This window comes from Simochromis diagramma, unplaced genomic scaffold (assembly GCF_900408965.1).
Source record: "Simochromis diagramma unplaced genomic scaffold, fSimDia1.1 OVJJ01000571.1, whole genome shotgun sequence".
NCBI classification, from domain to species: Eukaryota; Metazoa; Chordata; class Actinopteri; order Cichliformes; family Cichlidae; genus Simochromis; species Simochromis diagramma.
Window position 1 is genome coordinate 2,032,286 of NW_024386885.1, and position 15,093 is coordinate 2,047,378.

Genomic DNA, 15,093 nt, shown 5'->3' on the forward strand with positions numbered 1-15,093 from the left:
CTACCACGGTCTGCGATTGCAATTATTTTAGGTGCTCGTCCTGTGGTGTGTCTCACTGATCTGCACCACCTGTTTTAAAGGTGCTGTATGAATAAAGAGTGATTGAAGATTTACACTAAACATAACAGAAACGGGGAAACAAGACAAACAGGGAGGAACAGGCAGGGAAATGCCATGAGACTAAAATATGAGAGGATTCAAAAAATGGGAACCAGAACCTTAACCTTACAAAAATGAAAACTTGGCGTCAGTAGTGCTTTGATATTGAAGCCTCACACGAATAGATTCACAATGAAAACAAAACAGGAACCCCAAATCTAAAATAACAAAAGCCCACGATGATTACTCGCCACCTCCCTGCACCCATATGTCATTTGCTTGCTAATTAATTTAATTTGACTAAAAAAATAAAAAGTAAGTTCAAAATGTCAGTGTTCAGATGATCCTGGTCCGTTACTTCTTCCAAAACAAACACAGCTTGATTAACACTAGGAAACACGTTAACGGATTTTGGTGCCCACACTACACCCAAGCTGGAAAATTGCATTTCACCACAAGGTCACAAGTTTGACACTGCTACTGAAATGACTGATAAATGACCAACAACTGGGTAAAACTGGATGAAGGTGATTCTCAGGTAACTTCTTTCCCCATTTTTGACAGTTGTTTGTGATCCTCTCAGGAAACCTGCGGCTCAGAAACAAATGGGTCACTTTGTGGAAACCCAAATGATGACAGACAAAACTGCAGCTGAACAATAAATACATGAGGACGAAGAGAAGAGTAGCCAAGATTACTGCATAACAGACATTTCAAACTCACATGCTAAATGTACTATGCTGTACTAATTCTGGAATAATCACCAACAAATTACAATAAAATCAAAAACTTTAATTTAAAAAAGTAAACAAAACAGTCCAGTAGCTGATATTTCAAACCCCTTATCTTTGCTATAGTAGTATTCTAATTACTATGAAAAGTACAAAACATTCACAGCACAAAACACTGTTACCACTAAAAAGGCACACATGCATTCTTTTGAATTGACTAACTGAAGACAGGCATGTGTACGCTCCACAGCCACTTTATTAGGTACAACTTGCTAGTACCAACTTAGCCCTCTTTTTCCTCCAGAGCAGAATTAATTTGTCATGGCACTGATTCAACAAGGTGCTGGAACCATTCCTAAGAAATTTTTGGCCCACACTGACATGACAGCATCACACAGTCATTGCATATTTGTCAGCTGTTCCTCCATGTTATGAATCTCCTGTTGGAAGCAGCCATGAGAGGATGGGTACAATGCGATCATAAAGACCATGGTCAGCAACAGTAATTGGGTAGACTGTGGAGTTTACACACCAGTCAGTTGGTACTAAGGGGCCCAACATGTGCCAAGCAGTATCCCCCACACCATCACGCCACCAGCAGCCTGACCTGCTGATACAAGGCAGGATGGAGCGATGCTTTCATGTTGTTTACAGCCAAATCTGATCCCGATATCTGAATGTGGCAGTAGAAATCCAGAGTCATTAGACCCGGTAACCTTTCCCCCCCTTGTCTTTTATTTTATAGTTTTGGGAAATTGCAGTTTCCTGATCTTAGCTGACTAAAGTGTCACCTCAGGTGGACACTTGCTTTTGTAGCTCATCTGCATGAAGGCTTGATCTGCTATGCTTTGAGAGATGTTCTTGATTGCAATGAGTGGTTATTTGAGTAACTCTCGCCTTCCCATTAATTCAAAACAATCATCAAGGTAGTTTCTCCACGAGAAGTACCACTCACTGGATATTTTTTCCTGTCAGAGCATTATCTGTAAACCCTAGAGATGTTTGTGTGGGAATATCCCAGCAGATCAGCAGTTTCTGAGCTACTCAGACAGGCTAAACATGAAAAACAATTATTGTTTTTCGCATTTTGATTTCCTGCTGCTACGAAACTCCAGTCCTGTAGATGGCAGTAAAGGCGGGTTATTAACACACCGGTCATACACTCAATAAGCAGTAGAAGAAGAGTAGCGCGGCGTATGAGAGGAACCCAAACAGCTCTCTGTGGTTGTTTGTCCAGGTCAGTAAAATCTGACAAAGTAATGACAGCCACCGCTGGTTGTGCATAAAGCTGCTTGAAGAGAGAAAATCACCGTACAGAGAAAACCGAGCGTCCGCCGGATGACGGAGCGTCCCCAGGTGAGGCTAGTTAGCTTTAGCCTGTTCTCGGTGTTTTTATTTAGCCTGTCAAACCTGCTCGCAGCCTGACGTGTCACCGCACTGACAATCAAATGAAGTTAGTGACACTTTAAAGACTCTAAAAGACCATCTGTGGGACTAAAATCATCTCAGGGAAAGCTCAGCGCTTCTGTCACGGTAACACGTTTATTTGTTTCGGCTAACGTGGGAAGTGAATGAGCTCCGTCCCTGTTTTTTTTTTCACGCCGAGGCTTCGTAGATCGAGTAAAATAAGACAGAATTCACGTGTCACATTTAACGGGTTTAAACTGAAGATCAGCCGCGTCGTAAGCGTTCACTTAGCCGGGCCGTGTTTTGCTCGGTGGAGCCTCAGCTAATGTTTGTTTGGTTCAGTATCTTTTGCGGTTATTCACACACGGCTTGGTGTTACAGCCAGTCAGCTGCAGCAGAGTGAGACGAGGCTGGAGATAACTTCTGTTCTCTCCTTAATTATCAGCTGGTAAAACATGCTGGGTTTTGTGGTTCCAGACCCGGTGTGTTGTGGTCCAGTCGGTTAAATTTGGAGTGCGCTCACAGTCTGAAGGTGTGTTTGAACTGACTCAGCTGATGCTGTGTTTGAGTTACACGCTGAACAAGCACATTTTCAGAAACCTTTGAAATGAAGCTGCATTTTGGCTGTTAACCTTTCCTATTTGGGCACCTGGTGTAGCAGAACATTCATTAATGAACGTGTGGATATCCAACCTGGGATTGGCAGTGTAATAACAGCAACAAAAGCACTGCTGAGTGAATTACAATGTTTTATTGATATTTAAAATAATTTAAAGTTTCCATCGGGTTATTTTGTTTTGCATAGTGTCATTTTTAGATTTTAGATCTGATTAATTTAGTCTAATCTGCCCTTCATGTTCGTCTCGTTATGCACCTCTGGACGGCTCCCAGTGCTGCTGTTAGGAAGTCACATCATCATTAATGAATGAATAAATACATTTATTTATGTTCTGCAGAGTCACAGAACATTGAATTTTGTTTTCTTCCCAAATATAAAAGTATGTAAACCTGATTTCTGTACAAACCAGTATCCTACATAAATTTCCAGTTATGAATTCGCAGCAAAGTGTCGTTTTCACATTCTGCATTTCATGCTAGTCAGTCGTGTGCTCCTCGTCCTGTTGGCTGTTGGGTGACACTTTGAGCTTCAAATGCGGATGTATTCATGTGACGTTACTCTTTGCTTCTGATCTGGTGTAAACACACAGTTAGAGCAGATCTGAAACCTGCAGTTGTCGACCTTTCAGCCGTAGCTGTCGGTGTATGAAGGGCCACAGGAGCCAAAAATGTTCCCGTGTTTGTAAGTAAAGTGAATTGAAACACAGCAGACTGTCTGACTGCACCGTCTTTGTTTCAGGATGGCAGGAGTGTTCGACATCGACTTGGAGACTGAGGACATCAGTGACACAGAGGTCTGCATTAAATGCTCATTATAGCCAAGCCAAATGAGAACAATGTGAAAAATGATCATGTTTTTATACGATAGTTTATTTATGTTGTGTAAATGTATTGTTAAGTTTTGATAAATGCTATTTTTCTTTACTTTGTCTTCTGTAAATAGTATAAACATACAAATTGTGAAATAATGACAAAATATGAAGTGCCACATGTAGGGTAAACAGGAAGTGACAGAAAATGATATACTTTTTGCATAAAATGTTGAAAGAAGATCACAGATTTGTAAAGCAGGTTTACCTTTTTTTAATATATTCTCAAATTTAAATGACGAGATTAAAAGAAAGTACTATAACTAGGGGCTTTTATTTTGAAACTCCTGACACAATCATCCCAATAACTTTGTGTGAGTCACTGAAGGCTTTGTTTGGAAAGTAATGCATTCTTTTGAATTGACTAACTAGAGAGTTTTATTCTGAAAAACTAACCCTTTTATAGTAAACTGGGAGCATGGCTATTTCCTGTCCTTCTGCTTTGGGCTTTGTATGCTCTTATAGAAAGGGGACAACTCGATGGGTTGGCCATCTCATAGAATCTAACTCACCAGGTACCCAAAACTTCTGTTTGCACAGGGGAGCCAATCAGAAGACAGCCACTTTAAAAGGGGTGTAGCTAAAAAAGCTTTAAAGTTTTATTATTCATTATTATTTTGCTGCTGTGTCACAGCTCTGAAGAATGTTGTGTGTTGTTGTTGTTGTTGTTGTTGTTGGACCTTTTCACCATCTTGTGGTGCTACATGGCATTAAATACCCGGCCCTATTTTAACTTCAGCTGATATCTCTCCAATACAATACACAAGCTTGTTTGACACAGCTGCTATTTTTCAGTTTTAGTTCGTCTTAGAAGGTGTGAAGTTTGGTCCAGAAGGCAGCAGGAGTCATCCATTTCAAAAGTCTATAATCTGAAATTCTTGACTATCAGCTCCTTTTATGCAGCCCTCATTTAGATTAAAAGTACCTTTGAAATATGGCAGCTCCATTTAACCCTGTTTGTCTTCTTTCTCCCTGTCTGTAGGATGATGTGTGTGACTTCACTGTCCCAGAACCAGAAAAGTAAGGCAGGTTTAACAGTGCATATAAAACATAAATAAATAACTGCTGATGCCAGTACCCATACTGGTTATTTTCTCCTCTGCCTAGTGCCCAGACGGAGGAGGTGGAGCTGACCAGTGAAAGTGTCAACAGGGACCGTGAGAGAGTCGGACCGGACTGCTTTGAGCTTCTTACTGTGCTGGGAAAAGGAGCTTATGGCAAAGTGTGTGTCTGTGTGCGCACATGTGACACTTCTTTAAGTAGCATGTTTCTTCAGCACAGACTTTTGGTTTTATGTATTCCTTCTTGATAACAGTAGATCAGAGTTTTACTGGTCCCTGTTACCTTTTATTACCTCTCTATACATTACTAGGTAGTCTAATCTGTGATCATACTCTTGGGGGAATTCCATCAACCAAATCTTCAAAGGTTGCCTCCAATCGGGTTTGTTTAATAAAAAGGGCGCTCCGTTATTCACCACAGTGGGTCGCTGCCCCATCCTTGATTTTTCAGATTTGAATTTTAAAACGTCCCACCTGATGCAACCACAGTCGTACAGCATCCTGCTGCTTTTCTTTCTCTGCAGGTTTTCCAAGTGAGGAAGGTTCAAGGGGCTCAGACAGGGAGAATTTTTGCCATGAAGGTCCTGAAAAAGGTACGTGGACGGATCCTGGATGCTGTTTCACCTTCCTCGCATTGCACACTTTTCATTTTTTAGTTTGTCTCTGTCGTCATTATATCAAGCCCCCCTTCCACTCTTTGTCTCCTACAGGCAAAGATAGTGTGCAACGCTAAAGACACGGCCCATACGCGAGCAGAGCGAGAGATCCTGGAGACGGTGAGGCACCCGTTCATCGTAGATCTGCTGTACGCCTTCCAGACGGGAGGAAAACTCTACCTCATCCTGGAGTGTCTGAGCGGTAAGCTGGAGGCAACATCCAGCTGTGGGGCAACACATCTTTACCCTGACTTACCCGTCAGGTCCTTTTGTCAAAGGCATTTTACGGATTGGAGACACGATATGCATGTAGAAATATTCTTAACCTGCACCCAAAATACACGTCAAACAAAATCTACGTGACTGAAAATCCAGCCTCTGATATTTGTTATCATACCACGCTGTTCTGACATTATGTGAACTCTGTCTCATCCATGTGTTCTGCTGTTTATCCTCAGGAGGAGAGTTGTTCATGCAGCTGGAGAAGGAAGGCATCTTCATGGAGGACACTGCCTGGTATGTGCGTTTTGTTAATGATGCTGAAAACAGTTCACTGTTTAAGTAATGTTTAATTAAAATGTTGTGTATGCTTAGCTTCTATCTCGGAGAGATCACTCTGGCCCTCGGTCACCTCCACTCTAACGGGATTATTTATCGGGACCTGAAACCTGAAAACATCATGCTCAATCAGCAAGGTGAGAGCACAAGTTTGCCTGAGAACGCACAAAATGCAGAAAAATGTAGAAATGTGGGGCACAGATTTCTTGGAGCCGCTGTTAGTACAATAACTGCACAGCAGTCATATTATTATGCAGATAAATGCTTTAAAAATGCTCTAACAGCACAACTGTGATGCAGAGTTCAGGGACTCTAGCAAGCTCAGATGCACCTGTCAGTCTAAGAGTTACGTTTGACTGACAGGAGGAATTATTCAAGCTTTAACACTTCATAACAAAACTGCTGAAATTGTATTAAGTTGGAAACTCTCCATAGAGGGTCTCATTTCTTATAGCTGCCTGTAAACGTGTTTATTTCTCCTGCAGAGTCTCATATTTTAACTAACTTGGTTTTAAAGCGTGCCTCAAGTGGACACTAGCGGTACTGCAGGCATCATTTTGAATGAAGGTGGAGAAAAGAGGCAAATGTCTTGAATTCTAAACAGGATGTAATTGTACCTCAGGGAGTCGTCTATGCCTCATCTGAGTGCTTCAGTTTGATTTTCTATTTAAGGACACATCAAGCTGACTGACTTTGGGCTCTGCAAAGAATCGATTCACGATGGATCCGTCACACACACCTTCTGCGGTACCATCGAGTACATGTGGGTAACACACACACCTAAACGTTACAGACTCCGAGGCTTCGGCTTTATAACCCATCACAGAAACGTTCACTCCCTCACTTTGTGTTTGCCTGTTTTCTTGCAGGGCTCCAGAGATCCTGACCAGGTCGGGTCACAACAGAGCGGTGGACTGGTGGAGCCTCGGGGCGCTCATGTACGATATGATGACTGGATCGGTAAGCTGGAGCCTGGAGTGTTTTTTAGGCTGATTGGCTGCTGTAGGGCTAAGCTTGCTTTTCTCTGTACCTCCTCCGAAAGCTCGCCTCAAAAAGAGGAAGCTTGCTTCTTTTTATGAAGAAGTGTTTGCTGCAGCCTAACAGAATAAAAGACTGCCCCCTGTGGCTAGTATCTGCAATCATTTTTCTTTTTTTAGTTTAGGGCGATAGATGGTGGTTTTGGAAAAAGAGCGGCGAGTCAAAGAAGAGCTTTTACTGACCATCCAGAGAGCCTCGAGGTTTTCATGCTCCTTCCTGCAGTTTCAGTTTGTTTCTGTGGAGCCTTCAGGCCGTTTCTTAAAGTTTTGCTTTACAAAGACGAAAGCTGAACTCTATTTCACAACATCGGATTTTCTAGTCAAGGTATTTTATTTAAGAGTGAAAGTAGTAAAGCAAGTGTGTGCTCCAAACACCCTAAGGGAGAATATTTATTTCCTCAGCTCCACAATACTTCAGCTAAAATGGTTATTAAAAACAAAGTGGTGGTTGGACAGAGAATTTCTACAAGCGATGGATTCACGCCTCTGTCCACAAAACTTGGATTGCTGGAGCTACGTCTCAACTGCCTGTCAGCAGCAGCAGTATAAATATGATCAGAAGGTTCAAAGAACAGGCTTCCCAGATTCACAGTCATCTCCTCATATATGTTTCAGTCAGCTTTCAGTGCAGCTGCAGGTTTTCAATCAATCATCAGAAGTCCTGCGATGACCTCTGCAGAGAGCAAAAATAAACTTGTTTCAGGTTCACCTGAATTTTGTGATGACGGCTGACTCTCTGGATACGACCGAGCTGTTTTCAGTTGAACTGTCCACAGTTTCCGGGAGCGAGGAGGAGCGAGACCAGGAGTCTACTCGTGCTTTTTTTCCCCTCGCATTCATGAGGTTGTGCACCATCAGTTGAGCCTGTGAGCACGTCCTGATGCATCAGCATTCAGAGGAAATGGCCTCAACCTTGCCATCTTGTGCCAGCACATGGAAATAATAACTCGTCACTTGAGCTCTTCCCCCGATTTGGCTCACCGTGACATCATCCACCCAGAAAATGAAAATCAAGTTAAAGGAGCTCTGTTTTAGCACAGCGTGCACAATGTGGAGGCACAAGTGCAAGAACAGCACTTCCAGTAGAAGCTCTGAAAATAGCAGCCGAGCTGAAAACGGTCCAGAAGTGCGCGAGACGATGAGCCTGTACCTGATTTAAATTTGTCCTCAGCTTCTTGGAAATCCGGTTATTAAGCAGTGACATCTTGATGGTGAGCATTTGGACTGTGACGAGACAGTCAGACATTTTTGTTCATCAAATGTTCAGAAGTAATAAAAAATGCAGGATCTCAGACTCCTTGTGTTTGCTGTTCGGATCAGTTGTGCTCCCCTAGTTTTCCTACAGAGGGCCGTACTGGTCCAGGAAAAAAATCCACCAGTATGTCAGAACAGCAACATGTAAACTTGAATTCCACATCAAACGAGGAAAAAGTCACAGGAGGCCAAACTGGTGGTGCAGGCTGACAGTTGTGACTGTGCTATTTCCCACCAGTGGGCTCCCCTGTTCTTCCTCAGTTTAGCCACCCTGCTGCATTTAGGTTCAGGCTGGGATGGAGTGACTTCTGTGCCCACAGAATCGATTAACAAGCAGTTTTAATGTCTTGTTAGTAACCGCTGACTGAATCCCGTACTCTGTTTTCAGCCTCCGTTCACGGCGGAAAACAGGAAGAAGACAATCGATAAGATCTTGAAGTGTAAACTCAGCCTGCCGCCGTACCTGACAATCGATGCCAGAGACCTCGTCAAAAAGGTGCGTAGCACAAAGTCACATGAAACACGGTGCAGCCGCGCTTGTCCTTCTGTGCATTTTAAAGCTTAAATGTACTTTTTGAAGTTTTCTCCAGTGAACTAAGAGAAAACACATCAAACATCCAGGGTAGCAAACTCGTTTCTGTCCCTTCACAGTTTTTAAACTGGTATCTCATCAACTCCCAGTTGGTTACACAAATAAATCATGCTAAAGAAAAGCAGGGTTTTGGCTTTAGATTGTGCCACTTGGAGTGGGTTTCAAATTGATTTGGTTTCAGTTTTAAATGTTTTTCAGCCCAGTTATTTTTCCTTTTTTAAAATAATGCATCGTGGCTCCTGGTCTGGTTTGTACACATATGAGTAATTGCTGTTCGTGGATTCGGTGTCAGATCAATGATTCTTAAGAATTAGTCGGGGCTCGCCTCCTGCCAGCAGCCTCCCTCCTTCACGTCTGCCAAGAGAAGCTGGCTGTCCGTCTTCTCAGCGTGCGGTGGAGACTTTACTGCCCTTCCCAGTCACACATCTCAGTGTAGCGCACTCCTTTCTATGCCAAAATAAAATCAATGTAGGAAACAGTCCAGGGAACACTCGGTAAGCAGATGGTTTTAAACATGTCCAGATTTTTCTCTGGAACATTTAACTTTATATATATTTATCGTAAAAGTTTTGAGTCCAGGCCATTAGTGAAGTTCACCTTTAACTTTTACAAAACTTTGTTTTGTACGCAGCACCCGGATGTTTTGCTTGGGTTTTCTTCTGCACAGATACTTTCAGTGGACGTTTCTTCCACCTTTCTCCTCCATCTGCTCATCTGACACCTTAAAGCAACATAAAAACTTTGCAAAGGGACCAAATGAATGACTTTAGTTTCAGTGATTTTAGTCAAAAAACCTGCAAAAGCCAGATTTTTGTGGCTGGAAAAGTTTTGAAAAGTCATGCTAATTATCTGACAAATACTTTCAGTCACAAGTTGCTCAAAATCAGTTAATTTTACATTAAAGTTGTTTGTTCTTCACATAATAACTGCTAGCATTGAATGAAAATGTTTTCTTATAAGTGAACGTTGCTGTAGAGTCTTTGCCTTACATTACAAAGCTCCTTGAGGTAACTGCTGTTGTGATTTGGTGTTATATGAATGTAGAGGTTAGAAAGAGTAAAACCTGAAAACGTGTTTGAGTAATTATTTCAGGCTCAGGGTTTTAGACACACAGTTATCTCCCTGCATGGTGACACGCCCCACTCTTATCTGTTTTTCAGCTGTTGAAGAAAAACCCAGCCCAAAGACTTGGCTCCAGTAAAGCAGACTGTGCTGACATCCAGGTAACTAACTGTGATGCTTCCTGTGTGAGCTACAACACAGGAAATGCCCTGAAATACCTGCAGACTGTCCATCGTTTAGACTAAATCTGTACGGATCTGATGTACAGTGTTTTCTCAGAATCAGACTGTGTGTGTGAATACATGTGAAGCAAAGATGTGCTGGTACAAGATGTGCAGGGAAAAATAAGTGTAGATTGAAATCAAAGACACTTGAGATGAAGAGACGTGGGTCAAAGACGTAGAGGTCAAAATGATTCCATTTAAATGAGATGTGGTTTTAGATTAAGGGCCACACCTCTGATCACGGCTCATGTGATGGGAATATTCCACACTGCTAAACCAAAGCAGACGCTTTAAAACAAAAGGGAGCTGAAGTCGTGACGTTCCCCCGAGAACACAAGAATCTAAGAACAGGTTCTTTTGTTCCTTTACAGAAACACGCCTTCTTTAAACACGTTAACTGGGACGACCTGCTGCATAAGAGAGTGGAGCCGCCGTATAAGCCACAGCTGGTAGGGCAACGTTTCTTATTCAAGTTAATCTATTCCTTTTATTTATTCAAAGCCAGAGGAGTTGATTCAGCAGTCTCCACTCCCTTTTTTCTTTAAATTAACTTCTCTTCCCATCTACCTCCTGCTGCGTGTTTCTCTTTGATGTTCCCAGACCGCTCGATGCCTTTGTCTTACCTTCACACCAACTTATACCTTTATTAATTGCTCATTCTTTTCTGTCTGCGTCTATGTGCAGCAGTCGGATGAGGACGTGAGCCAGTTTGACACCAGGTTTACCAGACAGACGCCCGTGGACAGTCCGGATGATACTTCGCTCAGCCACAGCGCAGAGCTCGCCTTCGCTGTGAGATTATCCTCCTCATCAGACTTCTTTTCTGTCCGCTACATAATGAAGCCTCAGATAGTCAAAGGCTCTTCACTCGTCTGCTGTTTTTAGGGTTTCACATACGTGGCTCCATCGGTCCTCGAGAGTCTAAAGGAAGGCTTCTCATTCGAACCCCGAGCGAGAAACGTACGCCGACACAACAGCAGCCCACGCACGCCCATCAGGTAACGCAAAGAAAGACACTTCTGTGAGTCTGTATTCAAGAGAAACGGTCCAAAAACCGTAGTTCATGGTCCTCACAGATCAATCCCTAGTTGTGCTGTATTTAATTTTTAAGCTGAAAGTTCTTCAGCCTGAGATGTTGAAAGTGAATTTCTTTAAGTTTTTTCATGTTAACTGAGTCTACAGTCACTACGTGTACTCTGCAGGACTTTTATTTAAACTAGTCTGAGATATTTTTAGTTTTCCAAATGTGTCCATCACCACACCGGGAACAAAGACACATTTTTATGAAACATTTGGGTTGTATTATCGGATCCTTTGGTAGGCCAGCACTGGCCCCTGGGAACTTTTTAAAACAGGAAAGTAAGAGTCTTGAGAATAAACGTCTCTGTTGTCCTAGCCAAGATAGGCAGCTGTGAACTGACATGAGAGAGAGTGAAGTACAGTGCCACTGACACTGAAATGACAAGATTACAGGGTAAGAGTGTGAGAGCTGCAGTCCAGCTCAGAAGAGTGCAAATCCTCCCACTGGGAAGAATTAGAGGAATGAATTCTTGCAAACTTTGGGAGATCATCCAAAATAAGCTTGTTTATCCTTCCTGCTCATGTTTATAATAACTTGACCATTATTATTATTTCTTTCTTTCAGTCCTTTAAAATTTTCCCCCGCTGGGCCGTTCAAGTCCAGCCTCGACGGAGAGCCAGACCCTTTCTCTCCGATGTCTCCACCGACAGCGGCAGCTCCGGTGCCGAAGGAAAACGGAGCCGCCAGTCAGCCAATCAAAACCCCTGCGAGGAACAAGAAGCTGAAAGGACATCGGAGATGAGGAGGAGCTCCTCAAAGAACGAGCCTTGGTCAGATTAACATGTAGTTTAGTCGTGCTGAGGAACACGAGTTGGAGTGTTGTGGTTTTTCTTTACAGAGCGGTTTAACTACGAGGCTCCCGAGAAGCCAAAATCATCCATGGGAAGCCTTCCGTTTGCGTTTTTGTTTCATTTGTAACTTTCATCTCACCTCACATTTAAAAATATATATATTCAGATACAGTGCTGCTGCTACTGTCCAGCACTTTTATTTATTTCTCATTCTTTTCAAAGCTTTAGTTTACAGCCTCGGTATATCTGCAACTGTATTTCTGTCACGCTGTGCCACTAATCTCTGGGAAACAAAAGTCCCACTGGAAAGAGCTCAATAGCCACTAATTCTCCTCAACAAGGTCGGCTAAATGACTGATGGTAACAGAGTTTACCGTCTTGTATGACCGCCGGTGTGATCTCAGCAAAGGGAAGCTGTGATATAAAGTTTTGGGGGGTTTAATTAGGTCATCAGCTTTTAATTAGTTCATCAGAGTTTGGGCGAAGAGGTCGGCTATCACAGGCTGACGTTTTAATTAGCGGGCTGATGAACGATCACATGATCGAAGGTAGAAATTGACCTTCAGCCATCGTCGAGGCAGCAGGTTGGTAACTTCAGGCCAAAGCCGTAGGATTAGGGCGGGTCAGACACGAGATGATGTGTTTGTGAATGTCTCCGAGTCTTTCTGAGCAGCTTCATGTTCACTGCCAAAGGTGTTCAGACACATACTGTCCTCGTATCTCACCGCAGTAGGGTGAAGTACTTTATGTATTTGGTTTGCCGGGAAGGTCGTAACCAATCATCAGATAGGAAAATAAGAGCTTAGCAGTCAGTGCAATGTACAGTGGAAGCAGTGTGCTAAACATGGTGCTCTCAGACGACAAAAACCTTGTATAAAAATAATATTTTTGGGGTAACTGAACAAAATATTTTTACATATGAATTGTAATAAAAGGTGTTTTTGCCTGTCGTGCTCAGAAAAACAGTAATTCAGCACCGGAGGGGATCGCACAAGTTACATGTTCATCTGATGTTACAGCTGTTTGATTTCCCTCTTTTCTTTGAAATAACGGGACATCAGGAAAATGACAAACCTGCGTGAGCATTAAAGCTACTTATTTTAAAGCTTTGTAAGTGTAAACACTCGCTGAGTCGATGTCCAAAGCTGGTGTTAGAGAGATCAGCTGAAGCTAAACAAAGGATGGGCTGTACCTTCATATAAGCCAGTCTGTACCACGAGTTGGTGAAGTGAGTCACCAGGGAAGTCATTAACATAACAAGCACAGATTAAATGCCGCCCCCGTGTTGGGAAACGTATAAAAAGTACCTTTAAGGAGCTCAGACAGCTCTTTAAAGCAGCCGAGCAGGAACTGCAAGCGCAAATATTTCAAACAAATTAGGAAAATAAATGGAGAGCGTTAAACTGGACCTACTCTGCTCTGTTATATCTATAAACTCTTAAAATGGTGAATTATTGTACCCAACATCATCTAAGTGTGAAAAAGTTTCACACAGTTCTTTCTACGCTTCATGTCACAGACACGGGATATACCTAATATGGTCATATTATAAAAGCCCCGCCCAACTGGTGTTCAGACCAATTAGAATAAAGTCACCCTTAAAGGGGGAGGATGAACTCAGAGGCTGAACAAAGGCCCACAAAAAGATAAATAAGGATTATTTTGAACTGTGAATCATGCAAAGCTACTCTGATATAGTCCAAGAATAAATAACTATGGAGCAGAATAAGTCCACTTTAAACTATCGTCCTACTCCAGTAAGGTATACAGGTGGACGCCTAACAGACTTAATGTATTTGTTTTCTGGATAACACTTCAGCCTGGTTTACCGCAGAGTCGAATGTATTTCACCAGCTGTAAATTTTCCTTTGCACCTTCTAAAAAGCTAAAGTGGTCAGCGTTACATCAGCATATGCTTTTGAAAGTTATCATATGAATAAATGTAGATACCATGAAGTTATTGCTGTACTTCCAGCATCTTCACTAACCCAGTTTTCTATGTCAGTGCCATGCATGCTGAGTGGAGGATGAATACTAAAGATTTTCTACCTCCTCGTCTTCTCAAGCACGTCTTAGCTCAGTGACAGTATCTGTTTTGTACAGACTTTTGTGATTATCAGAGGATGACTCTTACTGACTCTAATGTTTCGTTGTTTCTGCTCTAATCTCACCACGAGATTCACATTTGAGGTTTTGAGGTAAAATAACTTCCATCTCAGGATGAACTGCTCAGTGTTTGATAACTTTTTGATTCTGTATTGTGATGTGACCCACTGGTTAGCAAAGTCCTGCCTCAGGCTTTGCTGTTGCTATCTGAGAGAGTGGGGAGGGAGAGACTGAGGGCGGCTGTAGGCTCGTACGCTCCGTCGTCCTTCTGGACTCTGTGTGTTCACAAAAGTAGCGTCACGTTCTTTCAATGAATTTAAAACAAGCGCGTGTGGCCGTAAACTCATCGGCAAAGAGTTTGCAAAAGAGCTCGGGTGAGATGGACGCGGACTTTTACACAATCAGACGTCTTTCCACAGCCACAGGAGTCGCCCCCTACTGGACAATAAAAGGGATGCAGATTTAAGGCTTTACTTTTTGTACCCAAAAGGTACATCGATCTTTATATACAGTCTATGACTGAGTGCCACTATAGATAAATATATCCAGTACTTTGGCTTGTGCACTACTATCAGCCACGGTTCTGTTATTTTTGCAGCGATCAGGTAAGAGTGCTGAGCACTGTTATCATGTTAGCACTACCTCAAAGCTGCTGCACTGAAAATTTGTGGTCTTATTAAAAAAAAAAAAAAAAAAAGTAGCCCAGGGAAATTAACATGGAAGCACCACAACGTGCAGTTCCTCTAATGTCCACCAGAGGCTCCAGCAGTGAGTCAGTCCCCACAGACACCCATGTTAAAATATCCGTTTACAGCCTGCAACAAAAACACGGTTTAGGTCTCCATGGCCAGTTTCCCCTTACAGAACAACTGTACACAAAGTGAATTTCACTTGTTTATATCACATTAAGGCCTAAAGTTTGCATTATTAGGGGTGTGGCCTCTTTG

General features: G+C 42.5%; 1 protein-coding gene across 1 annotated transcript; it reads left to right on the forward strand.

The window, feature by feature from the left end:
- Positions 1 to 2,021: 2,021 nt before the first annotated feature.
- On the forward strand, positions 2,022 to 14,857 carry LOC120734615 (ribosomal protein S6 kinase beta-2-like). The gene is made up of 16 exons (XM_040033514.1): positions 2,022 to 2,186; positions 3,595 to 3,649; positions 4,707 to 4,744; positions 4,832 to 4,946; positions 5,310 to 5,378; positions 5,496 to 5,643; positions 5,900 to 5,957; positions 6,036 to 6,136; positions 6,672 to 6,762; positions 6,869 to 6,959; positions 8,679 to 8,786; positions 10,043 to 10,105; positions 10,540 to 10,617; positions 10,853 to 10,960; positions 11,054 to 11,166; positions 11,814 to 14,857. The coding sequence occupies exons 2-16, from the start codon at positions 3,596 to 3,598 to the stop codon at positions 11,989 to 11,991; spliced, it is 1,413 nt and encodes a 470-aa protein (XP_039889448.1). The 5' UTR covers positions 2,022 to 2,186; position 3,595; the 3' UTR covers positions 11,992 to 14,857.
- The last annotated feature ends 236 nt before the right edge of the window (positions 14,858 to 15,093 follow it).

Coding starts and splice junctions, on each gene's coding strand:
- LOC120734615 (XM_040033514.1), top strand. CDS start 3,596: ATGGCAGGAGTGTTCGACATCGACTTGGAGACTGAGGACATCAGTGAC. Junction 5,958..6,035: donor TTCATGGAGGACACTGCCTG/GTATGTGCGTTT, acceptor GTGTATGCTTAG/CTTCTATCTCGGAGAGATCA. Junction 6,763..6,868: donor TGCGGTACCATCGAGTACAT/GTGGGTAACACA, acceptor GTTTTCTTGCAG/GGCTCCAGAGATCCTGACCA.